Source organism: Coregonus clupeaformis, chromosome 17 (genome assembly GCF_020615455.1).
Source record: "Coregonus clupeaformis isolate EN_2021a chromosome 17, ASM2061545v1, whole genome shotgun sequence".
NCBI lineage: Eukaryota > Metazoa > Chordata > Actinopteri > Salmoniformes > Salmonidae > Coregonus > Coregonus clupeaformis.
In genome coordinates, this window is record NC_059208.1 from 67,165,030 (window position 1) to 67,191,161 (window position 26,132).

Genomic DNA, 26,132 nt, shown 5'->3' on the forward strand with positions numbered 1-26,132 from the left:
CACCTCCAATTGACTCAAATTATGTCAATTAGCCTATCAGAAGCTTCTAAAGCCATGACATAATTTTCTGGAATTTTCAAAGCTGTTTAAAGGCACAGTCATCTTAGTGTACGTAAACTTCTGACCAGAGGTGTGGACTCGAGTCATGTGACTTGGACTCGAGTCAGACTCGAGTCATGAATTTGATGACTTCAGACTCGACTCGACAAAATGTACAAAGACTTGCAACTCGACTTGGACTTTAACATCAATGACTCGTGACTTGACTTGGACTTGCGCCTTATGACTCGAGAAGACTTGCTACGAGGACTTGTAATGACTTGCAAAGGCTTGCTAAGAGGACTTGAAATGACTCGAAACTAAAATGTAGGACTTTGGACTCGACTTGAGACTTGATGGCTTTGACTTTTGACTCGACTTGGGACTTGCCTCATCTTTGACTCGACTTGACTCGGGACTCGAGGGCAAAGACTTGAGACTTACTTGTGACTTGCATAACAATGACTTTGTCCCACCTCTGCTTCTGACCCACTGGAATTGTGATACAGTGAATTATAAGTGAAATAATCTGTCAGTAAACAATTGTTGGAAAAATTACTTGTGGCATCATTCAAAGTAGATGTCCTAACCGACTTGCCAAAAATATAGTTTGTTAACAATACATTTGTGGAGTGGTTGAAAAACAAGTTTTAATGACTCCAACCTTAGTGTATGTAAACTTCCGACTTCAACTGTATGTTGTGTGAATATTGTTGTTTATAATGTTTTTGAATGTTGTATGAATTTAATTTTTTCCTATCGAAACCAGTACCTCTTTCTGAGTCCATCACCAGTTTGTACATGGTGCTCTTTTCAGTTATTATTTGTAATGTTGTGTGAATGTTGTTATGTCGTGTATTGTTGAAGTAATGTCATGTGAATGTTGTGTGAATGTTGATGTCATGTTGTATGAATATTGATTTAATGTTCTGTGAATGTTGTTGTTTAGATTGTTGTTTCTAATCTTGTGTGATCGTAGTTGTTTGTAATGTTGTGTGATTGTTATTGTTGTTAGGTTTAACCTGGCTCCTATCAACAAGAGTTGTGACGTGGGAGTGAAGACAGACCTCATAACAGCCAACCCTTCCCAGATCATTAAAGGGTATATACTTATCAATACACATGATCAGATACAGTCAAAGAGCTCTATTTTCATGTAATCTGACCGAAGCACCGGTTCCAATCCTAGTGCCAATGCCATTTATCAAACATCAGTCAGTGCTATGGTTAGATTACATGAAAATAGAGCTCTTTGGCCACGCACACCAGTGGTGGGTTTGGCGTTGAAAAACCAAAGCATATGCTTAAAAGTAACTCACACCAATGGTAAAATACTAACCCAAAGAAACAGGGAACGTTGGAGAGCCAATAGGCAAAAAGGGTAAACGATAGAGCCTGGGCCAAGATGAGTGTCAAGAGTAAAAGTTGTATTTGCGTTCACAAATTGGAGACAGCTAGCTAGCTAAGGGATTCAAAACCGATCTGCTTAAAAGGTAAGACATACAGTAGTTAATGTAACTAGCTATCTTGCTAGCTAGATAAAGTGATGTGTCGCGTTTGCTTTTTAGTTGTAAATATGTATGCGAGTGTTACATACTATGGATTATTTGTGTTTTCAAGCCACGTTAGCAGCTAGCTAGCTTGTTAGCTAGCAGACTGCACCAGGCATTGGTTTGTTTCACATTCATTTACTTTTCCAAATTTAGTTGTGTTACAGCCTGAATTTAAAATGGATTGAATTGAGATTTTGTTTGTCACTGGCCTACACAGAATACCCCATAATGTCAAAGTGGAGTTATGTTTTTCGAAATGTTTACAAATTGATAAAAAATGAAAAGCTGAAATGTCTTCAGTCAATAAGTATTCAACCTCTTTGTTATGGCAAGCCTAAATAAGTTCAGGAGCAGAAATGTGCTTAACAAGTCACATAATAAGTTGCATGGACTCTGTGTGCAATAGGGCACCTATTGGTAGATGGGTAAAAATAAAAAAACAGATATTGAATATCTCTTTGAGCATGATTCAGATTTTAATTACACTTTGGATGGGTATGTTTGTAATCGTTAAGGACTGGAGAGTTTTTCAGGAAAAAAAATTAACGAATGGAGTTAAGAATAGGCAAAATCCTAGAGGAAAACTTGGTTCAGTCTGCTTTCCAACAGACACTGGGAGACAAATTCACCTTTCAGCAGGATAATTATCTAAAACACAAGGCCAAATATATTTAGTTGCATACCAAGACGACATTGAATGTTCTTGAGTGGCCTAGTTACAGTTTTGACTTAAATCGGCTTGAAAATCTATGGTACGACTTGAAAATGGCTATCTAGTAATGATCAACAACCAATTTTACAGAGCTTGAAGAATTTAAAAGAATAATTGGCAAATATTGTACAATCCAGGTGTGCAAAGCTCTTAGAGACTTACCCAGAAAGACTCACTGCTCACTGTAAGATGGCGCAGACAGATATGGAATCTCTGCTTCTAGCTCCTAAGCAACTTTGATGTATTTAGCATAATTTTGTGTTATGTCTTACATTATTAGCCCAGAACGTTTTTTTGTGTTATTACATACAGCCGGAAATAACTTTTTAATATCAGAGCGGCGGTAACTCACCAGCATTCCGACCAGAAATATGACTTTCCCGAATCGGATCCTTTGTTACAGTATCCTGGGTCTGAACCCCGCCCTGTGCAACTGGGTCCTGGACTTCCTGGCGGCCTCGCGACTAGCTCTTAGGAAACTTTGCGGTATTTTGTTTTTTTTATGCATTATTTTGTACATTATTAGCTCAGAAAGTGTTTTGTATCATTACATACAGCCGGGAAAAACTCTTGGATATCAGAGCGGCGGTAACTCACCAGCATTACGACCAGGAATACGACTTTCCCGAAGCAGATCCTTTGTTTGCTCTCCCCAGGGCAATTGAACTGATTCCAGCGGCTGACCCAAAACATCACCGGTGGAGGAGAGGCACTCAGAGCGGCCTGCTGGTTCGACTTAGGAGGCGCGCACACCACCCACCGCTTCCAAGTATACTACTCGCTAATGTTCAGTCTCTAGTTAACAAGGTCAACGAGCTCCGGGCAAGGATTTCTTTCCAGAGAGACATCAAGGCCTGTAACATACTTTGTTTCACGGAAACATGGCTCTCTGGGGATATTCTTTAGAAATTGGTCCAGCCAGATGGGTTCTCAGTTCATCGCACAGACAGGAATAAATATCTCTCCGGGAAGCAGAAGGGCGGAGGTGTGTGTTTCATGATTAACGACTCATGGTGTAATTGTAGTAACATACAGGAACTCAAGTCCTTTTGTTCACCCGACCTAGAATACCTCACAATCAAATGCCGACCGTATTATCTCCCAAGAGAATTTTCTTCGGTTATAGTCACGGCCGTGTATATCCATTTTACATTTTTGTCATTTTATCCCCCCTCAAGCCGATACCACGACGGCCCTCAAAGAACTTCACTGGACTTTATGCAAACTGGAAACCACATATCCTCAGGCTGCATTTATTGTAGCCGGGGATTTTAACAAAGCAAATTTGAGGACTAGGCTGCCGAAGTTCTATCAACATATGGACTGTTGTACTCGCGCTGCTAAAATCCTCGACCATTGTTATTCGAACTTCCGGGATGGTTATAAGGCCCTCCCCCGCCCTCCTTTCGGCAAATCTGACCACGACTCCATTTTGCTCCTCCCTTCCTATAGACAGAAACTCAAACAGGAAGTACCCGTGCTAAGGACTATTCAACGCTGGTCTGACCAATCGGAATCCATGCTTCAAGATTGTTTTGATCACGCGGACTGGGATATGTTCCAGGTAGCTTGCGAAAATAATTTAGACGAATACACTGAAACAGTGACTGAGTTTATCAGGAAGTGTATAGGTGATGTTGTGCCCACTGTGACTATTAAAACCCACCCTAACCAGAAACCGTGGATAGATGACAGTATTCGCGCAAAACTGAAAGTGCAAACCACCGCATTTCACCATGGTAAGGGTTCTGGGAAAATAGTCAAATACTACACTGGACTTAATGCAAACTGGAAACCACATATCCTGAGGCCGCATTTATTGTAGCTGGGGACTTTAACAAAGGAAATTTAATAACAGAGGAAAACGCTACCGATGTTCTATTAACACATTGCCTGTAGTACTCGCGCTTCAAAAACTCTCGACCATTGTTACTCTCCCTTCCGGGATGGCTACAAGGCCCCCACCCTCCCTTCGGCAAATCAGACCACAACTCCATTCTGCTTCTCCCTTCCTATAGGCAGAAACTCAAACAGGATGTACCCGTGCTAAGGTCTATTCAATGCTGGTCTGACCAATTGGAATCCATTCTTCAAGATTTTTTTGATCATGCAGATGTTCCGGGTTACCTCTTAGAATAACATTGATGTATACACTGACACGGTGACTGAGTTCTTCAGGATGTGTATAGGAGATGTTGTTCCCACTGTGACTATTAAAACCTACTCAAATCAAAAAACGTGGATAGATGGCAGCATTCGCACAAAAACTGAAAGTGCGAATCACCACATTTAACCATGGCAAGGGGACTGGGCATATGGTTGAATACAAACAGTGCAGTTATGCCCTCCGTAAGGCAATCAAACAGGCAAAACGTCAGTACAGAGACAAAGTGAAGTCGCAATTCAAGGGCTCAGACACGAGACGTATGTGGCAGGGACTCCAGAAAATCACGGATTACAAAGGGAAAACCAGCCACGTCGCGGACACTGACGTCTTGCTCCCGGACAAGCTAAACACCTTCTTTGCCCGCTTTGAGGATAACACAATGCCACCGACACGGCCCGCTCCGAAGGACTGTGGGCTCTCGTATTCCGTGGCCGACGTGAGTAAGACGTTTAAGCGTGTTAATCCTCGCAAGGCTGCTGGCCCAGACGGCATCCCTAGCCGCGTCCTCAGAACATGCGCAGACCAGCTGGCTGGAGTGTTTACGGACATATTCAATCTCTCCCTATCCCAGTCTGCTGTCCCCACTTGTTTCAAGATGTCCACCATTGTTCCTGTACCCAAGAAAGTAAAGGTAACTGAACTAAATGACTATCACCCCGTAGCCCTCACTTCTGTCATCATGAAGTGCTTTGAGAGGCTAGTTAAGGATCATATCACCACCACCTTACCTAACACCCTACACTTCAATTTGCATACCGCCCCAACAGATCTCCAGACGATTCAATTGCCATTGCACTGCACACTGCCCTATCCCATCTGGACAAGAGGAATACCTATGTAAGAATGCTGTTCATCGACTACAGCTCAGCCTTCATCACCATATTACCCTCCAATCTCATCATTAAGCTTGGGGTCCTGGGTCTGAACCCCGCCCTGTGCAACTGGGTCCTGGACTTCCTGACGTGCCACCCTCAGGTGCTGAAGGTAGGAAACAACACCTTCACTATGCTGATCCTCAATACAGGGGCCCCACAAGAGTGCCTGCTCCTGTACTCCCTGTTCACCCATGACTGCGTGGCCATGCATGCCTCCAACTCAATCAAGAAGTTTGCGGACGACACAACAGTGGTAGGCCTGATTACCAACAATAATGAGAGAGCCTACAGGGAGGAGGTGAGGGCCCTGGCGGAATGGTGCCAGGAAAATAACCTCTCCCTCAACGTCAACAAAACAAAGGAACACGACCCCATCCACATCAACGGGACAGCAGTGGAGAAGTGGTAAAGCAATCTGAAATGGTCCACCCAAACAGACAGTGTGCTGAAGGCGCAACAGCGGTAGACCCTCAAACATTTACAGATGCACCATTGAGAGCATCCTGTCGGGCTGTATCACCGCCTGTTACGGCAACTGCACCGCCCGTAACTGCAGGGCTTTCTAGAGGTTGGTGCGGTCTGCCCAACGCATCACCGGAGGTGGACTGCCTGCCCTCCAGGACACCTACAGCACCTGATATCACAGGAAGGCCAAAAAGATAATCAAGGACATCAACCACCCAAGCCACAGCCTGTTCACCCCGCTATCAACCAGAAGACGAGGTCAGTAAAGGTGCATCAAAGCTGGGACCGAGAGACTGAAAAACAGCTTCTATCTCAAGTCCATCAGACTGTTAAATAGCCATCAATAGCCGGCCTCCACCCAGTACCCTGCCCTGAATTTAGTCACTGTCACTAGCCGGCTACCACCCGGTTACTCAACCCTGCACCTTACAGGCTGCTGCCCTATGTACATAGACATGGAATTACTGGTCACTTTAATAATGTTTACATACTGTTTTACTCATTTCATATGTATATACTGTATTTTACTGTATTCTCGTCAATGCCACTGAGATTGCACGTCCTAATATTTATATATTTCTTAATTTCATTCTTTTACTTTTAGATTGTGTATATTGTTGTGAATTGTTAGATACTACTGCACTGTTGGAGCAAGGAACACAAGCATTTCGCTACACCCGCAATAACATCTGCTAAATATGTGTATGTGACCAATAAAATGTGATTTGATGTCATCGCTGCCAAACGTGATTTTATTTTAAAAATGTATACAAATAAATAAATCTTCCCCTAACCTTAACCCTTTAACGTAACTCCTAACCTTAACCCCTAGAGCTAGCTAACGTTAGCGTTAGCCACCTAGCTAATGATAGCAACAACAATTAGAATTCATAACATATCATACATACATACTGTACATTTTGAAAATTCGTAACATATTGTACAAATTGCAATTCGTAACATATTGTACAAATAGCAATTTGTGCAATATGTTACGAATTTGCAAAATGTACAATATGCATGAATTTGCTAAACCTATGATATGTTATGAATTCCAATTTGTTATTGTCCCAGGGTCCTGAGCTTGGTGATGAGCTTGGAGGGGTCTATGGTGTTGAATGCTGAGATGTAGTCAATGAACAGCATTCTTAGACAGGTATTCCTTTTGTCCAGGTGGGTGAGTACAGTGTGAAGTGCAATTGAGATTTTGTCATCTGTGGATCTGTTGGGGTGGTATGCGAATTGGAGTGGGTCCAGGGTGTCTGGGATGATGGTGTTGATGTGAGACATGACCAGTCTTTCAAAGCATTTCATGGCTACAGATGTGAGTGCTATGGGGCAACATCCTTATCATGAGGTATTCTAACTCAGGTGAGCAAAACCTTGAGACTTCCTTAACATTAGAGTTCACGCACAAGCTGTTGTTAACAAAGAAACACACTCTCCCCCTCTTGTCTGCCGTCCAGTCTTGATGATGCATAGAAATACCAGCGAGTTGTATATTCATGTCCTCGTTCAGACACGACTCAGAAAAACATAGGACTTTACAATTTTTCAGGTCCCGTTGATAGGATAGTCTCGAATGGAGCTCATCAAGTTCGTTCTCCACTGACTGCACGTTTGCCAACAAAAAATAGAAGAAAATAGCGGTCTGCATGTTCGCCGATGATCAGGGCCTGGTCCGAGGAGAACATCCAGAGCTGCCGACACGTTGAAGTAGAAATCTTAATCCGAATCGAGGTTAGTGATTGCTGTTCTGATGTTCAGTTTTCGTTCATAGGAAATGATAGCGGAGACATAATGTACAACAAAAGTTAGATCAGCGTAAAGAAACACACAAAATAGCAGAATTGGTCAGGAGCCCGTAAGACGGCAGCTATCCACTACAGCGCCATCTTCAAAGCTATCACCCAGACCACCGAAACAAAATCACAAAAAACGACTTAAAGATGTCACCAAATTGAATATTTTTAGTAATTGGGATCCAAATGAAGAATAAAGTACAGTGTAATTGTGGAAAGTGTTCAACTGTTTTACATTTGACATTTTAGTCATTTAGCAGACGTTCTTATCCAGAGTGACTTACAGTTAGTGCATTCATCTTAAGATAGCTAGGTGGGACAACCACATATGTGACTAGTTTCAGGAAACTAGGCGTATGTTGTGGGTCACTTCTTCACAGCAGAGCCATTTGAACGTAAACTTTTTTTTTAAATCATAATGCGTTTTTTGGCAGAAATGCCTTCTGGAACATGTGAACTTTCTTGTGCCTTAATAACAAACTTGTATGCCATCTGTAAATACGAATAAAATTGTTCAATTACGAGCCTAGCTGGTTAAGCTACAGAAAAACACAGCAACCATCCCACTAGCCATGATTGGCTGAGATAATGAGTGGGCTGGACATGCCGAGAGAGGAGTTCGGATTGGTCTGCCATTTGAGCTGGTCAGTATGTTTAGGTAATCCTGTCTAACGCGGCTTTTTAAAAAATGTATTGTGTAGTGCAGCTGAATAAGTGTTGCTCTCCACTTTCTGGAGGATCGAGTTTTGAAATCAGTGGAATTAGAGTATGGTAGCTAACGAGATGGAGAAAACACCTGTCTCCAGATTACATCTTCAAACTAAGGGCAACCATGGAATCTGTGACAGGGAGTCACGTCCATCATGCATGATGGATGCGGGTAAAATAGTCTAGCTAGCTACATTTTCAGATATTATTATAACATTGAACCTGGGTGGTTAGCTACCTGCAGATTCATGCAGGGTAGTAACGTCATGAGTTGGGATTATGGTTCATTGTTTAGCTAGCTAGCTAACGTTAGCTGGCTGGCTTGCTAGCTAACGTTACATGTATGATTTGACACGTTGTTTACCTAGCTTGGTTCATTGTTTACCTTGCTAGCTAGCTATGTGTCTTAACAAAAGACTCCACTATGCAAGTAACCATTTTGGTGCATTCGTAAATTCAGTCTGAGTATGCCAGAGCGCAGAATAACTGATTAATTTAATTTACGAACACACGACACCCGTTGGATATGGCCTGTGTCAGTAAACATCGGCAAAAAAGCGTAATTAAATTGTTGCCAGAAGCACAGTTACAGTCACCAACGCTCTGAATACATGAAAACAGATTTATAAAATTTATAAGCATAATTACTTTCCTATTGTTACCTTGAATGCAGTGTATGATATACCATTTTGTAGCTCTTTGTCTCTGCTTTTATCCAATGTAAAAAACACAATTTCAAATTTTGTAACATAAGACCAAATCAAGGCGGTCGGTCACATATCTCAGTCATGGTAAATACATTTTTCCTCAATAGAGTAGCTATTAGCAAATTCAGTGCTAGTAGGGGGTTAAAGAGTCAACGGAGTGCTTAGGTTAAGGTGTAGGGTTTGAGCATAGCTTGAAGGTAGGGACGGGCAGTTCCTCTTGCTGCGCCGTAGGCAAGTACCATGGTCTTGTAATGATGTGAGCTTCGACTGGAAGCCAGCAGAGTGTGCGGAGGTGCGGGATGATATGGGAGAACTTGGGAAGGTTGAACACTAGGCGGGCTGTGGCATTCTGGATGAGTTGCTGGGGTTTGATGGCACAAGCAGGGAGCCCAGCCAAAAGCGAGTTGCAGTAATCTAAACAGGAGATGACAAGAGCCTGGATTAGGACCTGTGCCGCTTCCAGTGTGAGGTAGGGTCGTACTCTACGGATATTGTAGAGCATGAACCTGCAGGTGCGAGTGACTTCTTTGATGTTTGCAGAGAACAACAGGGTGTTGTCTAGGATCACTGTGGAGTTGTCAACCATGATGGAGAGGTCTTGAAGCGGGCAGGCCTTCCCCGGGAGGAAGAGCAGCTCTGTCTTGTCGAGGTTGAGCTTCAGGTGGTGGGCCAACATCCAAGCTGAGATATCTTCCAGGAACACAGAGACATGTGTCGCCACCTGGGTGTCAGAAGGGGGGAAGGAAAAAAGTAGTTGAGTGTCATCCACATACCAATGATAGGAGAGACCATGTAAGGATATGACGGAGCCGAGTGACTTGATGTATAGAGAGAAGAGGAGAGGGCCTAGAACCAAGCCCTGGGGGACACCAGTTGTGAGAGTACGTGGTGAAGACACAGACGCTCTCCTCGTCACCTGGTAGAAGTGGCCAGCCAGTTAGGATGCAATCCAAGAGTGTTCAGAGCCTGAGACTCCCTGATGAGAGGGTGGAGAGGAGGATCTGATGGTTCACGGTGTCGAAGGCAGCAGATAGATCTAGGAGTATGAAAACAGAGTAGAGAGAGTCAGCTTTGGCAATGTGAAGAGCCTCCGTGACACAGATGAGACCAGTCTTGGTTGAGTGACCTGTCTTGAAGCCTGACTGGTTATTGTCAAAAAGATCGTTCTGAGTGTTTGGAAAGAAAAGAAAGAAGGCATACTGGTAGTGTTTGATGTCAGAGGTGTCGAGTGTTGGTTTCTTGAGGTGGGGAGCGACTCTGGCCATTTTGAAGTTAGAGGGGACGCATCTGGGTGATCAGGGGTGAGTTGATGAAGGAAGTGAGGAATGGGAGAAGGACTCCAGAGATGGTCTGGAGAAGGGAGGAGGGGATGAGGTTGAGCGGGCAGGTTTGTTGGGCGGCCAAACTTCACATCTGGAGAGAGAGGGGAGAAAGAGGTCAAGGCGTAGGGTAGTTCTGTGTGAGTGGGACCAGTGGACTCAATACACTGAGTGAATGAGGAGCAGATGTCATCAACCTTCTTTTCAAAGTGGTTCACAAAGTCGTCCTGAGTGAATGAGGAGCGAATGTCGTCAACCTTCTTTCATAATGGTTGACAAAGTCATCCACAGAGAGGGAGGAGGGAGGGGGTGAAGGATTAAGGAGGGAGGAGAAGTTGTAAAAGGGTTAGAAGCAGAAGCCTGAAATTTAGATTGATAGTGTCACGGTTCTCTAAGACCGAACCCAGAAGCAGACCAGGACAAGGTGAGTTGAACGAATGAGAGTGTTTATTTACAGGGAAAAGGTGCAGAATAGTCCAGTAGACGGAGCGGGTGGCGGAGATGAGTAGGTGGTGGTGAAGTAGCAGATGAACTGATGGCACGGCAGGGGTTGGGTGAAGGTTCCGGGAGAATGACTGTAGACAGAACAAACGGAGGTAAGTACAAGGCAGGTCAACAAGATGCAAAAAACAACAAAACTAACGCTAGTACTCTGAGGCTTATACGCTGGCAAAACATACTGTTTATGGCTAACGATCCGGCAGGGAATGGATGTTAGGCCAGAGCCTAAGAAGGGTGATGATCAGGACCAGGTGTGCAGATTGCTGATGGGATGCAGGTGCGGAAATCAAGAGAGCTCCCGGAGCGTTCCAGAACCCTCGGGAAACTGGAGATCACGAACATAAAAACTAGTCCACAGACAGGACCCGACTCAGACTGCCGGGATCGTTACAGTACCCCCTCCGACCAACGCCACCGGGCGGACTCCCGGAGCGCCAGGATGGAGGCGGTAGAAGTCACTGATGAGGTCAGCATCTAGGACCTGTCGCCGCGGAATCCAACTCCTCTCTTCAGGACCATACCCCTCCCAGTCCACGAGATACTGGAAACCCCGGCCCCGCCGTCTGGAATCCATGATGCGACGCACCGTGTAGGCAGGACCACCTCCGATCATCCGAGGAGGAGGAGGAGGAGGCGGAGGAGGCAACAGAGGACTGAGGAAAACAGGCTTGAGGCAGGAGACATGAAAGGTGGGATGGACTCTGAGCGTCCTCGGGAGTTTGAGTCGAACTGCCACCGGATTGATCACCCTCTCCACCACAAACGGACCAATGAACTTCGGTAACAACTTCCTAGACTCAGTCCGTAAAGGAAGATCCCGTGTGGCCAACCAGACCCTATCTCCGATGGTGTAGGTGGGAGCGGGGATCCGGCGACGATTCGCCTGGAGCTGATACCGGTCCGAAACTCTAAGGAGTGCTTTTCTGGCCCGATGCCAGGTCCGGTGGCAACGACGAATATGGACCTGAACAGAAGGCACTGAGAGCTCCTTCTCCTGAGAAGGGAACAAGGGAGGTTGGTAGCCATACAGGCACTGGAAGGGAGACATCCCAGTGGCAGATGTAGGGAGAGTATTGTGGGCATACTCAACCCAAGGCAACTGGGAGACCCAGGAGGTGGGGTTGGAAGAGGCCAGGCAGCGTAGCGTGGATTCCATCTTCTGGTTGGCTCTCTCCGCCTGACCATTAGATTGGGGGTGAAAACCAGATGTGAGACTGACTGTAGCTCCAATGGCCAAACAGAAGGACTTCCAGACAGCAGAGGTAAACTGAGGGCCACGGTCGGAAACGATATCACTGGGCAACCCGTGGACCCTGAAAACCTCCCTAACCAGGATCTCGGACGTCTCCGAGGCAGAGGGAAGCTTGGCAATTGGCACAAAGTGGGCGAACTTGCTGAATCTGTCCACGATAGTCAGAACGACCGTGTTCCCCTCAGAAGCGGGCAACCCAGTGACAAAGTCCAGGGCCAGATGCGACCATGGTCGCCGGGGAATAGGAAGGGGGGTGAAGTAGTCCAGAGCTGGGCCGATTGGTACTCTTATTCTGCGCACACACTGGACAGGCAGCAACATAACCCCGAGTATCCTCGGCCATGGCAGGCCACCAAAAAGCGTCTGCGAAGAAACGCCATCGTCCGAGCCACGCCAGGGTGACAAGCCATCTTGCTGGCGTGGGACCATTTGAGGACCGCAGGACGAACCGACTCAGGCACAAACAACCGACCGGGTGGACCGTTACCGGGACCGGGCTGCGTCCGAAGAGCCGCCATCACCTCCTCCTCAATCTTCCACCTAACAGCTCCCACGACGCAGTTCCGGGGGAGAATTGTCTCGGTCTTGGACCCACTCTCCTCCGTCTTGGAGAACATCCGAGACAAGGCGTCCGCCTTGCCGTTCTTAGATCCAGGTCGGAACGTCAGGGAAAAAATTGAATCGTCCGAAAAACAACGACCACCTGGCCTGACGGGAGTTGAGACGTCTAGCCGATTGCACGTAAGCAAGATTCTTGTGGTCAGTCCAGACAATAAACGGCTGCTCCGCCCCCTCCAACCAGTGGCGCCACTCCTCCAAGGCAAGTTTCACCGCGAGAAGCTCCCGGTTACCCACATCGTAATTCCTCTCCGCAGGCGAAAGGCGACGAGAGTAGTAGGCGCAGGGATGGAGTTTACTGTCCGTGGAGCATCGCTGCGACAGGATGGCGCCAACTCCCACATCGGACGCGGTCCACTTCAACGACGAACTGACGGTCCGTGTCCGGTTGAGAGAGAATCGGTGCGTTGGTGAATCGCCTCTTCAAATCCAGAAACGCTCGATCCGCCTCCGGATTCCACTTGAAGCTCCTGATACTGGAAGTCAAGGCCGTTAACGGAGCGGCCACACGGCTGTAATCCCGGATGAATCTGCGGTAGAAATTCGCAAAACAAAAAAAAATCTCTGGAGCTGCAATCTCGTACCGGGCTGGGCCCATTCCAGAACCGCTCTAACCTTCTCCTGGTCCATCCTAATCTCTCCCCTGGAGATGATGTACCCGAGAAAGGATGTCGTGTGGGCGTGGAACTCGCACTTCTCGGCCTTCACGAACAGGCGATTCTCCAACAATCGCTGCAGAACCTGCCGGACATGCTGGACGTGGTCGGAAGGTTCCTTCGAGAAGATCAGAATGTCATCCAGGTAAACAAACACAAAGAGACCGATCATATCTCTCAGGACGTCGTTCACCATACTCTGGAATACCGCTGGAGCATTGGTCAGTCCAAACGGCATCACCTGATACTCGAAGTGACCCATCGGTGTATTGAAACCCGTCAACCACTCGTCTCCCTCTCTGATCCGGACCATGTGATACGCATTGCGTAGGTCTAGCTTGGTGAACACCGTAGCACCCTGTAAGGAGTCGAAGGCAGAACTCATCAAGGGCAGGGGATACTTGTTCTTGACCGTGATGTCATTCAACCCCCGATAATCAATACACGGTCGAAGAGAGCCATCCTTCTTACCCACAAAGAAGAATCCTGCCCCCAGGGGTGATGACGAGGACGAACGAGACCAGCAGCTAGGGACTCCTTGATGTAGGTCTCCAAAGCCTCACGTTCAGGGCGGGAGATACTGTATAACCTTTCCCTTGGGGTAGACAGCTCCAGGGAACAGGTTGATGGCACAATCATATGGTCGGGTGGGGAGGGAGTGACAGAGCCTTCTGCTTACTGAACACTTCCCCCAAATCGTGATATGTCTCGGGAACCAGGGACAAATCTGGGGGTTTAGCCTCAATCACCTGACTGGGAACCGAATGGGGACAGGCAGTCTTGAGACAGTTAGCATGACAATCAAGGCTCCAACTCGTTACCTTGCCCGTCACCCAATCGAACGTGGGATTGTGTTCCTTCAGCCAGGGGTATCCAAGGACTAGAGGAACATGGGAAGACGGCAGAATGAAGAATGAAATCATCTCCGAATGATTCCCCGACAACAGCATCTTAACCGGTTCAGTCCTCATCGTGATACGTGCCAGACTACTGCCGTTCAGAGTGGTCGCTTCAATGGCTTCCGGCAATTGCTCCTTGGAAAGCCCCAGCTGTTCCACCAACTCGGCATCAAGAAAGCTTCCATCGGCACCTGAATCGACAAAGCGTTAATCGCTAAGCTCTGATTCCTGTTCACAAGGGTTGCCGGGAAACGGGGTCTGACAGAGGTACTGAGAGGTTGAAACTGGCTCGCTAAAAGTCCTCCCAACTTTAGCGAGCCGGGCAGTTTGACGACCGCCGGGAACAAGTGGAGATGTAATGTCCCGAGCTACCACAGTAGAGGCAACAGTTGGTCTTACGTCTATGTTGACGCTCCTCCTTGGTTAACCCGTGCCGCCCCACTTGCATGGGTTCAGAATCGGGAGAGAGAACCTCTCCAATAATCCTTTGTGGTGGAGAATGATCGACGTGTTCTGGTCCACCACCCGACCCGACTGGGAACTGAGAAGCTGATCGATTGGACGGACCCCATTGCTTCTCCCTCCTTCGCTCTCGGACTCGATTATCCACCCGAATAGACAAGGCTACCAAGCTGTCCAGGTCACTAGGCTCCGGATAGGAGATCAACTCATCCTTGAGCTGCTCCGACAGACCCTGGTAAAAGGCCGCTTGCAGAGACTCCTCATTCCACCCACTCTCCACAGCCAACGTCTTGAACTCGATCACGAAGTCGGCCACGCTGCGAGTTCCTTGGCGAAGCGAAAAACAGGCGCCTAGCTGCGTCCCTCCCTCGGACGGAATGGTCGAAGAGCTTCCTCATCTCGGCCGTGAACCCCTGGTATGACGCCATGCAGGGATCCTGTCGTTCCCAAACGGCTGAAGCCCACTCCAGCGCTCGACCACGCAGCAACTCAATCACAAAGGCTATCCTAGCCTTGTCTGTGGCATAAGAGTAGGGCTGTAGATCGAACACTAATCCACACTGCATAAGGAAGGAACGGCATCTTCCCAGCTCCCCCTCATATTTATCCGGCGTCGGAACCTTGGGCTCACGGAAGGACACAGCTCCAGAAGCGGCAGGCGAGATGGGTGAAACCGTAGTGGATCCTCCACCGGAGACTTGCGTTGGTTCTGGACCTCCGTCAGACCGGTAGAAAGGTTCCGAACTGACAACGCGATCTCCTGTAGTACCGTGCTATGATGGCCCAACATCTTCTCCTGATGGGTAATGGCATGGCGAACAGAGTCCAGGTCCGCTGGGTTCATTAATGGCCGGATCGTTCTGTCACGGTTCTCTAAGACCGAACCCAGAAGCAGACCAGGACAAGGTGAGTTGAACGAATGAGAGTGTTTATTTACAGGGAAAAGGTGCAGAATAGTCCAGTAGACGGAGCGGGTGGCGGAGATGAGTAGGTGGTGGTGAAGTAGCAGATGAACTGATGGCACGGCAGGGGTTGGGTGAAGGTTCCGGGAGAATGACTGTAGACAGAACAAACGGAGGTAAGTACAAGGCAGGTCAACAAGATGCAAAAAACAACAAAACTAACGCTAGTACTCTGAGGCTTATACGCTGGCAAAACATACTGTTTATGGCTAACGATCCGGCAGGGAATGGATGTTAGGCCAGAGCCTAAGAAGGGTGATGATCAGGACCAGGTGTGCAGATTGCTGATGGGATGCAGGTGCGGAAATCAAGAGAGCTCCCCGGAGCGTTCCAGAACCCTCGGGAAACTGGAGATCACGAACATAAAAACTAGTCCACAGACAGGACCCGACTCAGACTGCCGGGATCGTTACAGATAGAAAGTAGTTTTAGCAGCAGATACAGAGGAAGAAAAGGTAGAGAGGAGGGAGTGAAAGGATGATAGGTCCTCCGCAAATTCAGCTTTCCTCCATTATCACTCAGCTGCCGCAGCCCTGTTCTGTAAACTAATAATGGGTCACTTAGCCACAGAGAAGGAGGGGAGGGCCGAGCCGGCCGGGAGGAAAGGGGACAGTGCGAGTCATAGGATGCGGAAAGGGGGGAGAGTATTTGTATTTATTAGGGATCCCCATTAGCTGCCAAGGCAGCAGCTACTCTTCTTGGGGTCCAAACATTACATTACATATAAAATAAAATATAAAAAGGTACATCATATAACATTATTACACCACTATATATCTACAATACAAAATGCATAATGCCACCATACAACAATATTACAATGTACAGTACCAGTATAAGTTTGGACACACATACTCATTCAAGGATTTTTCTTTATTTTTACTATTTTCTACATTGTAGAATAATAGTGAAGACATCAAAACTATGAAATAACACCTATGGAATCATGTAGTAACCAAGAAAGTGTTAAACAAATCAACATATATTTTAGATTTTAGATTATTCAAAGTAGCCACCCTTTGCCTTGATGACAGCTTTGCACACTCTTAGCATTCTCTCAACCAGCTTCACCTGGAATGCTTTTCCAACAGTCTTGAAGGAGTTCCCACATATGCTGAGCACTTGTTGGCTGCTTTTCCTTCCCTCTGCGGTCCAACTCATCCCAAACCATCTCAATTGGGATGAGGTCGGGTGATTGTGGAGGCCAGGTCATCTGATGCAGAACTCCATCACTCTCCTTCTTGGTCAAATAGCCCTTACACAGTCCTGTTGAAAAACAAATGATAGTCCCACTAAGCGGAAACCAGATGGGATGGCATATCGCTGCAGAATGCTGTGGTAGCCATGCTGGTTAAGTGTGCCTTGAATTCTAAATAAATCACGGACAGTGTCACCAGCAAAGCACCATCACACCTCCTCCTCCATGCTTCACAGTAGGAATCACACATGCAGAGATCATCCGTTCACCTACTCTGCATCTCACAAAGACACGGCGGTTGGAACCAAAAATCTCAAATTTGAACTCATCAGACCAAAGGACAGATTTCCACCGGTCTAATGTCCATTGCTCGTGTTTCTTGGCCCAAGCAAGTCTCTTCTTCTTATTGGTGACCTTCAGTAGTGGTTTCTTTGCATCAATTCGACCATGAAGGCCTGATTCATGCAGTCTCCTCTGAACAGTTGGTGTTGAGATGTGTTGGTTACTTGAACTCTGTGAAGCTTTATTTGGACTGCAATCTGAGGTGCAGTTATCCTCTGCAGCAGAGGTAACTCTGGGTCTTCCTTTCCTGTGGCGGTCCTCATGAGAGCCAGTTTCATCATAGCGCTTGATTGTTTTTGCGACTGCACTTGAAGAAACTTTCAAAGTTCTTGGAATGTTCCGTATTGACTGACCTTCATGTCTTAAAGTAATGATGGACTGTCGTTTCTCTTTGCTTATTTGAACTGTTCTTGCCATAATATGAACTTGGTCTTTTACCAAATAGGGCTATCTTCTGTATACCACCCCCACCTTGTCACAACACAACTGATTGGCTCAAACGCATTAAGAAGGAAAGAAATTCCACAAATTAACTTTTAACAAGGCACACCTGTTAACTGAAATGCATTCCCGGTGACTACCTCATAGTTTAAACAGACAGCTTAGTACATTCAGCTTGTCAACACTTCTTACAAAAACAAGTAGTGGTGAAGTCAATCTCTCTTCCACTTTGAGCCATGAGAGATTTTATTTTATTTTGTTTATTTTATTTCACCTTTATTTAACCAGGTAAGCCAGTTGAGAACAAGTTCTCATTTACAACTGCGACCTGGCCAAGATAAAGCAAAGCAGTGCGATAAAAACAACAACACAGAGTTACATATGGGGTAAAACAAAACATAAAGTCAAAAATGCTACAGAAAATATATATACAGTGTGTGCAAATGTAGCAAGTTATGGAGGTAAAGCAATAAATAGGCCATAGTGCAAAATAATTACAATTAGTATTAACACTGGAATGATAGATGTGCAAGAGATGATGTGCAAATAGAGATACTGGGGTGCAAATGAGCAAAATAAATAACAATATGGGGATTTGGTAGTTGAGTGGGCTAATTTCAGAAGGGCTGTGTACAGGTGCAGTGATCGGTAAGGTGCTCTGACAACTGATGCTTAAAGTTAGTGAGGGAGATAAGAGTCTCCAGCTTCAGAGATTTTTGCAGTTCGTTCCAGTCATTGGCAGCAGAGAACTGGAAGGAATGGCGGCCAAAGGAGGTGTTGGCTTTGGGGATGACCAGTGAGATATACCTGCTGGAGCGCATACTACGGGTGGGTGTTGCTATGGTGACCAATGAGCTAAGATAAGGCGGAGATTTGCCTACCAGTTATTTATAGATGGCCTGGAGCCAGTGGGTTTGGCGACAAATATGTAGTGAGGACCAGCCAACAAGAGTGTACAGGTCACAGTGGTGGGTAGTGTATGGGGCTTTGGTGACAAAACGGATGGCACTGTGATAGACTACATCCAATTTGCTGAGTAGAGTGTTGGAGGCTATTTTGTAAATGACATCGCCGAAGTCAAGGATCAGTAGGATAGTCAGTTTTACGAGGGCATGTTTGGCAGCATGAGTGAAGGAGGCTTTGTTGCGAAATAGGAAGCCGATTCTAGATTTAACTTTGGATTGGAGATGCTTAATGTGAGTCTGGAAGGAGAGTTTACAGTCTAACCAGACACTTAGGTATTTGTAGTTGTCCACATACTCTAGGTCAGACCCGTTGAGAGTAGTGATTCTAGTCGGGTGGGCGGGTGCCAGCAGCGTTCGATTGAAGAGCATGCATTTAGTTTTACTAGTGTTTAAGAGCAGTTGGAGGCTACGGAAGGAGTGTTGTATGGCATTGAAGCTCGTTTGGAGGCTTGTTAACACAGTGTCCAATGAAGGGCCAGATGTATACAAAATGGTGTCGTCTGCGTAGAGGTGGATCTGAGAGTCACCAACAGCAAGAGCGACATCATTGATATACACAGAGAAAAGAGTCGGCCCAAGAATTGAACCCTGTGGCACCCCCATAGAGATTGACATGCATATAATTAATGTTCGCTCCCCGTGTACTTTTAAGGGCCAGCCGTGCTGCCCTGTTCTGAGCCAATTGTAATTTTCCCTCTTTGTGGCACCTGACCTCACTACTGAACAGTAGTCCAGGTGCAACAAAACTAGGGCCTGTAGGACCTGCCTTGATGATAGTGCTGTTAAGGCAGAGCAGCGCTTTATTACGGACAGACTTCTCCCCATCTTAGCTACTGTTGTATCAATATGTTATTACTCCAAGCAGCTTAGTCACCTCAATTTGCTCAATTTCCACATTATTCATTCCATGATTTAGTTGAGGTTAAGGGTTTAGTGAATGGTTTGTCCCAAATACAATGCTTTTAGTTTTGAAAATATTTAGGACTAACTTATTCCTTGCCACCCATTCTGAAACTAACTGCAGCTCTTTGTTAAGTGTTGCAGTCATTTCAGTCGCTGTAGTAGCTGACGTGTATAGTGTTGAGCCATCCGCACACATAGACACACTGGCTTTACCCAAAGCTAGGGCCTACTAGGGCCTCAGTGCTAACAGTGTAAATCTGGTTCATAGGCACATGATTACTGCATACAATAGATGTAGGATCAACAGAGGTATTCAGGGCGGTGAGGGGGACATAAATTAATTTACTTACATTGTCTGCCAATGCCCCTGGGATAATGTACATTTGATGCAGAATTATGACAACTCAGCATCACAATGGTAGGGATTAACTGAGCTGGTCTTTGGTCATTGATAAGTCATTATCCCAACACAGCCTTGAAATGCGTGGACAGAGTCCAGGAGCCAAGACGATTTGGATGGACTCCATCATTCCTGTAAAGTATCTTCTGTTTCCAGAAGTTGTTAAAGATATCTATAAAAGTGATTCCAACAGAGCTACAGTAGTCTTTTAGCCAGGTGTGTAATGCCAGTAGCCTGCAGAATCTTTCACACCTGCAGCCCAGCGATGGTACCGGACCTGAAATGATTGGTGCTTTTAGTGCTAGAATCAGATCTTGAAAGTCAATTTTCAGAGGTTCCGAGCTAGCCCTCCTGATGTCGTTTGACCCTACATGGACTATGACAGCGTCAGCTCCAGGCATCTGTCGTAGAATGGTCGGAAACAGCCTTGTAACGTCCTGTACTCATGCTCCTGGCTAGCACAGGGTTTTTGCCCCGGGAGCCAAGATTCTTCTTCCAATAGAGCTGCCGATGACGACAGCTGGTGCAATTGCCGAGGAGGTCCGGCTGTTCTTTCACCTCGAGTGGTTTCGCAAACCCCCTCGAGGACCGAAGGGCGGTGGGCCCGATGGACCCAAGCCGGCTGTAGTATCCATCATGGATGATGAATGGGCCGGTCTTTCAGGCACCCTCACGGTCTGATGATGGTGGGAGCTCTGGGGATCTGATCCCGACGTAGGAATAATGGGAGAGGAAGACAGAACAGAGGACGAAGGCGCAGGTACCTCCGGATCCGATCTCGAATCGGAAGCCCCTAGGGAAGAATGCGCTGGAACCTTTGGATCCAGGGTGGCAAAGCCGTTTTTGGTCTGTGTCTGGTCCAGGCTTAACATCTCCCCATTGCCAGAGGACACTTTCTTGACTTCCACGGCTAGTGACATATCTCTATGGCTGGTTGGTTGGGTTGAGAACAGGAACATCCCCCAAGTCATCCAGGAGCATCCTACTAGCTCAGTTCTCCAGGGAAGGGGGAGACCCCTTCGGGGAGGGATCCCTGCAGAGTACCGGCCAGTCGGCTGTGGAGAGCCGACATGGCAGCAGACACTTCCATCAGACCAGAGCGGCGTCCGGCTACTGGGGTAGAAGAAAAAGAAAAGGTAGGCGGGCGTGGATTCCCCAGTAGCTTGTGTAGGTTCAATACTTGTTTGCTAAGAGTAGCCACTTCGCCCCTGTAGTCCTCTGCAAGCAAACAGTTGCTACATTGAAAATCTGGGTGGTCCACATCCCGGAATAGAGCAAAATAAACACAGCTCCTGAAGCATTGAAAACGTTCAATCGCGACCTCCATTTGAGACTGCTGAGCCAGCTGGGTTCTGTGTCTCTCTCTTTACATGGAATCTGTCAGGATCCCGGGACAGATAGTAGAGTTCACAGCAACTGAGCCCAGCTGAGTCGCGGGATCCAAAATCAAAAAGTATATAAAATCAAACTTTACAAGGAAACACTGTCACAACTTTAGAAAAACAATAAACTGAGGTCTCTCATTTAGCGTTCAGCATTCAACATACATTGCGCTCTGATGAATCAGGAGGGAAAGGGATTTAGCAGAAGGGAGAGATGACACAATAGAGGAGAGAGTAGTGGGAGAGAGAGAGTGAAGATTGCGACGGCGCATGGCCATCTGGTAGGTGTTGAGTGGGTAGGGTTGGAGGAGCGGGAGAAAGAAAAGGAAATAAAGTATTGATCAGAGACCTGAAGGGGGGTTGCAGTGAGATTAGTAGGTGAACACACTCTAGTAAAGATGAGGTCAAGCATATTGCCTGCCTTGTGAGGGGGAGGGGACTGGGAGAGGGTGAGGTCAAAAGAGGCAAGGAGGGGAAAGAAAGAGGTGGAAAGATATGAACTGAAGGCAGATGTCGGGAGGTTGAAGTCACCCAGTGCGATGAGCGGTGAGCCATCGTTAGGATATGAGCTTATCAAGGTGTCAAGCTCATTGAGAAACTCTCTAAGGGCGCCTGGTGGGCGATGGATGACAAAAATGTTAAGCTTGAGTGGACAAGTGACATTGACAGCATGGAATTCAAATGAGGAGATGGACAAGTGAGTGAGAAAGAAAAGAGAAGATCTCCACTTAGGAGCAATGAGTAGCCCTATGCCACCACATGCTCTCGGACTCCGCCAGGGCCAAAAAGTCTAGGGACTAAAGGGCAGCACAGGCTGAGATGAACTCGGCGTTCTTCGCCGCAGATCGGCAGTTCCAAACGCTGATGGACATCAAGAATTCCACATGGGTTGTGCGACACAGGGTATACTACACTGAATAAAAATATAAACGCAACATGATCGTTTGAGACCAGCCATCCGGACAGCTGATGAAACTGTGGATTTGCACAACCAAATAATTTCTGCCCAAACTGTCAGAAACTCTGCCCAAACTGTCTCAGGTAAGGTCATCTGCGTGCTCATCGTCCTCACCAAGGTCTTGACCTGACTGCAGTTCGGCATCATAACCGACTTCAGTGGACATTTTTGCAGAGGAGATCTTAGTTGCGCAATTTTACATCTATATTGAACAAAAATATAAACGACACATGTAAAGTGTTGGTCACATGTTTCATGAACTGAAATAAAAGATCCCAGAAATGTTCCATATGCACACAAAGCTTATTTCGTTCAAATGTTGTGCACAAATTTGTTTACATCCCTGTTAGTTAGCATTTCTCCTTTGTCAAGATAATCCATCCACCTGACAGGTGTGGCATATCAAGAAGCTGATTAAAAAGCATGATCATTACACAGGTGCACCTTGTGCTGGGGACAATAAAAGACCACTCTAAAATATGCAGTTTTGTCACACAACACAATGCCACAAGTTTTGAGGGAGCATGCAATTGTCATGCTGACTGCAGAAATGTCCACCAGAGCTGTTGCCAGAGAATTGAATGTTAATTTCTCTATCATAAGCCGCCTCCAACGTTGTTTTAGAGAATTTGGCAGTACGTCCAACTGGCCTCACAACCGCAGACCACATGTAACTACGCCAGCCCAGGACCCTCCACATCTGGCATCTTCACCTGTGGGATGGTCTGGGACCAGCCACCCGGACAGCTGATGAAACCTTGGGTTTGCACAATGAAAGAATCTCTGCACAAACTGTCAGAAACCATCTCAGGGAAGCTCATCTGCATGTTCGTCGTCCTCACCAGGGTCTTGACATGACTGCAGTTCGGCGTCATGAAAGACTTCAGTGGGAAAATGCTCACCTTCGATGGCCACTAGCACACTGGAGAAGGGTGCTCTTCATGGATGAATCCCAGTTTCAACTGTACCGGGCAGATGGCAGACAGCGTGTATGGCATCGTGTGGGCAGGCAGTTTGCTGATGTCAACGTTGTGAACAGAGTGCCCCATGGTGGCGGTGGGTTTATGGTATGGGCTGGCATAGGCTACGGACAACAAACACAATTGTGTTTTATCGATGGCAATTTGAATGCACAGAGATACCATGATGAGATCCTGAGGCCCATTGTGGTGCCATTCATCTGCCGCCATCACCTCATGTTTCAGCATGATATAATGCACAGCCCCATGTTGCAAGGATCTGTACACAAGTCCTGGAAGTTCTTCAATGGCCTGCATAATCACCCATTGAGCATGTTTGGGATGCTCTGGATTGACGTGTATGACAGCACATTCTAGTTCCCGCCAATATCCAGCAACTTCGCACAGCCATTGAAGAGAAGTGGGACAACTTTCCACAGGCCACAATCAACAGCCTGATCAACTCTATAGATATGTCGTGCTGCATGAGACAAAGGGTGGTCAGACCAGATACTGACTGGTTTTCTGAACCACGTCCCTACTTTTTTTTGTTAAGGTATCTGTGACCAACATATTAATATCTGTGTTCCCAGTCATGTGAAATCCATAGATTAGGGCCTAATGAATTTATTTAAAATTGACTGATTTCCTTATATGAACTGTAACTCAGTAAAATCTTTGAAATTGTTGCATGTTGCATTTTTGTTCAGTCTAACTAAGATGTTTAGTGCTGTATTTCTCAATGAAGAAATGTACATGAAAACGAGTCATCTCTTGATGAATGACAACAGAGATGTTATTGAAGAATCCCTACTGCTGACCAATCACTGACGAAGGGGCGTAGACTTTGGCGACTGACTTCGGCAAGCCTTGAGAAAAAATGTTGTGTGCCTGAAAAGCCGAAAAAACCCTTACCATAGTCCAAAACGAACAAGAATGACACAACATGTTGTCATACTATATGCACCAAATCTTCCGAACTGTTTCGGCTGGGAAGCATACGGACGCCTTTACAGACTACCATAGAGCTCTCGAAAATCCATGGGGTCATACCCAGTATTGTCAGAAGGCTAAAGGACTACCAATGCATGCCAAAGCCAAAGTAATGTTCCGTGAACGCAGAGCTGTGATAGTCAAAATGCATTGTTTTACACTGTTTTTTCCAGTATGATAGCTAATGTACAGTGGGGAAAAAAAGTATTTAGTCAGCCACCAATTGTGCAATTTCTCCCACTTAAAAAGATGAGAGAGGCCTGTAAATTTCATCATAGGTACACGTCAACTATGACAGACAAAATTAGGAAAAAAAATTAGGAAAATCACATTGTAGGATTTTTTATGAATTTATTTGCAAATTATGGTGGAAAATAAGTATTTGGTCAATAACAAAAGTTTCTCAATACTTTGTTATATACCCTTTGTTGGCAATGACACAGGTCAAACGTTTTCTGTAAGTCTTCACAAGGTTTTCACACACTGTTGCTGGTATTTTGGCCCATTCCTCCATGCAGATCTCCTCTAGAGCAGTGATGTTTTGGGGCTGTCGCTGGGCAACACAGACTTTCAACTCCCTCCAAAGATTTTCTATGGGGTTGAGATCTGGAGACTGGCTAGGCCACTCCAGGACCTTGAAATGCTTCATACGAAGCCACTCCTTCGTTGCCCGGGCGGTGTGTTTGGGATCATTGTCATGCTGAAAGACCCAGCCACGTTTCATCCTTCAATGCCCTTGCTGATGGAAGGAGGTTTTCACTCAAAATCTCACGATACATGGCCCCATTCATTCTTTCCTTTACACGGATCAGTCGTCCTGGTCCCTTTGCAGAAAAACAGCCCCAAAGCATGATGTTTCCACCCCCCATGCTTCATAGTAGGTATGGTGTTCTTTGGATGCAACTCAGCATTCTTTGTCCTCCAAACACGATGAGTTGAGTTTTTACCAAAAAAGTTATATTTTGGTTTCATCTGACCATATGACATTCTCCCAATCCTCTTCTGGATCATCCAAATGCACTCTAGCAAACTTCAGACGGGCCTGGTCATGTACTGGCTTAAGCAGGGGGACACATCTTGCACTGCAGGATTTGAGTCCCTGGCGGCGTAGTGTGTTACTGATGGTATGCTTTGTTACTTTGGTCCCAGCTCTCTGCAGGTCATTCACTAGGTCCCCCCGTGTGGTTCTGGGATTTTTGCTCACCGTTCTTGTGATCATTTTGACCCCACGGGGGTGAGATCTTGCGTGGAGCCCCAGATCGAGGGAGATTATCAGTGGTCTTGTATGTCTTCCATTTCCTAATAATTGCTCCCACAGTTGATTTCTTCAAACCAAGCTGCTTACCTATTGCAGATTCAGTCTTCCCAGCCTGGTGCAGGTCTACAATTTTGTTTCTGGTGTCCTTTGACAGCTCTTTGGTCTTGGCCATAGTGGAGTTTGGAGTGTGACTGTTTGAGGTTGTGGACAGGTGTCTTTTATACTGATAACAAGTTCAAACAGGTGCCATTAATACAGGTAACGAGTGGAGGACAGAGGAGCCTCTTAAAGAAGAAGTTACAGGTCTGTGAGAGCCAGAAATCTTGCTTGTTTGTAGGTGACCAAATACTTATTTTCCACCATAATTTGCAAATAAATTCATAAAAAATCCTACAATGTGATTTTCTGGATTTTTTTTCCTAAATTTGTCTGTCATAGATGACGTGTACCTATGATGAAAATTACAGGCCTCTCTCATCTTTTTAAGTGGGAGAACTTGCACAATTGGTGGCTGACTAAATATTTTTTTTCCCCACTGTAGCTACCAAGTTAGCTAGCTTGGATAGCTATCTGATATTTTACCAGGCAGAGACCAAAATCTCTTTATCTGTGCAACTGTATTAGTATAAAATATTC

The 26,132-nt window shown here is 46.2% G+C and overlaps 1 protein-coding gene across 2 annotated transcripts in view; it reads left to right on the plus strand.

The window, feature by feature from the left end:
- Nucleotides 1-26,132, plus strand: part of LOC121585701 (alpha-2,8-sialyltransferase 8F-like) — a 38,603-nt gene that overhangs the window by 9,050 nt on the left and 3,421 nt on the right. For both annotated transcript variants that reach the window (XM_041902026.2, XM_041902027.2), the window contains one exon: nt 1,055-1,141. In XM_041902026.2, coding sequence (XP_041757960.2) covers nt 1,055-1,141 — 87 coding nt within the window. The remainder of the gene's footprint in view (nt 1-1,054; nt 1,142-26,132) is intronic.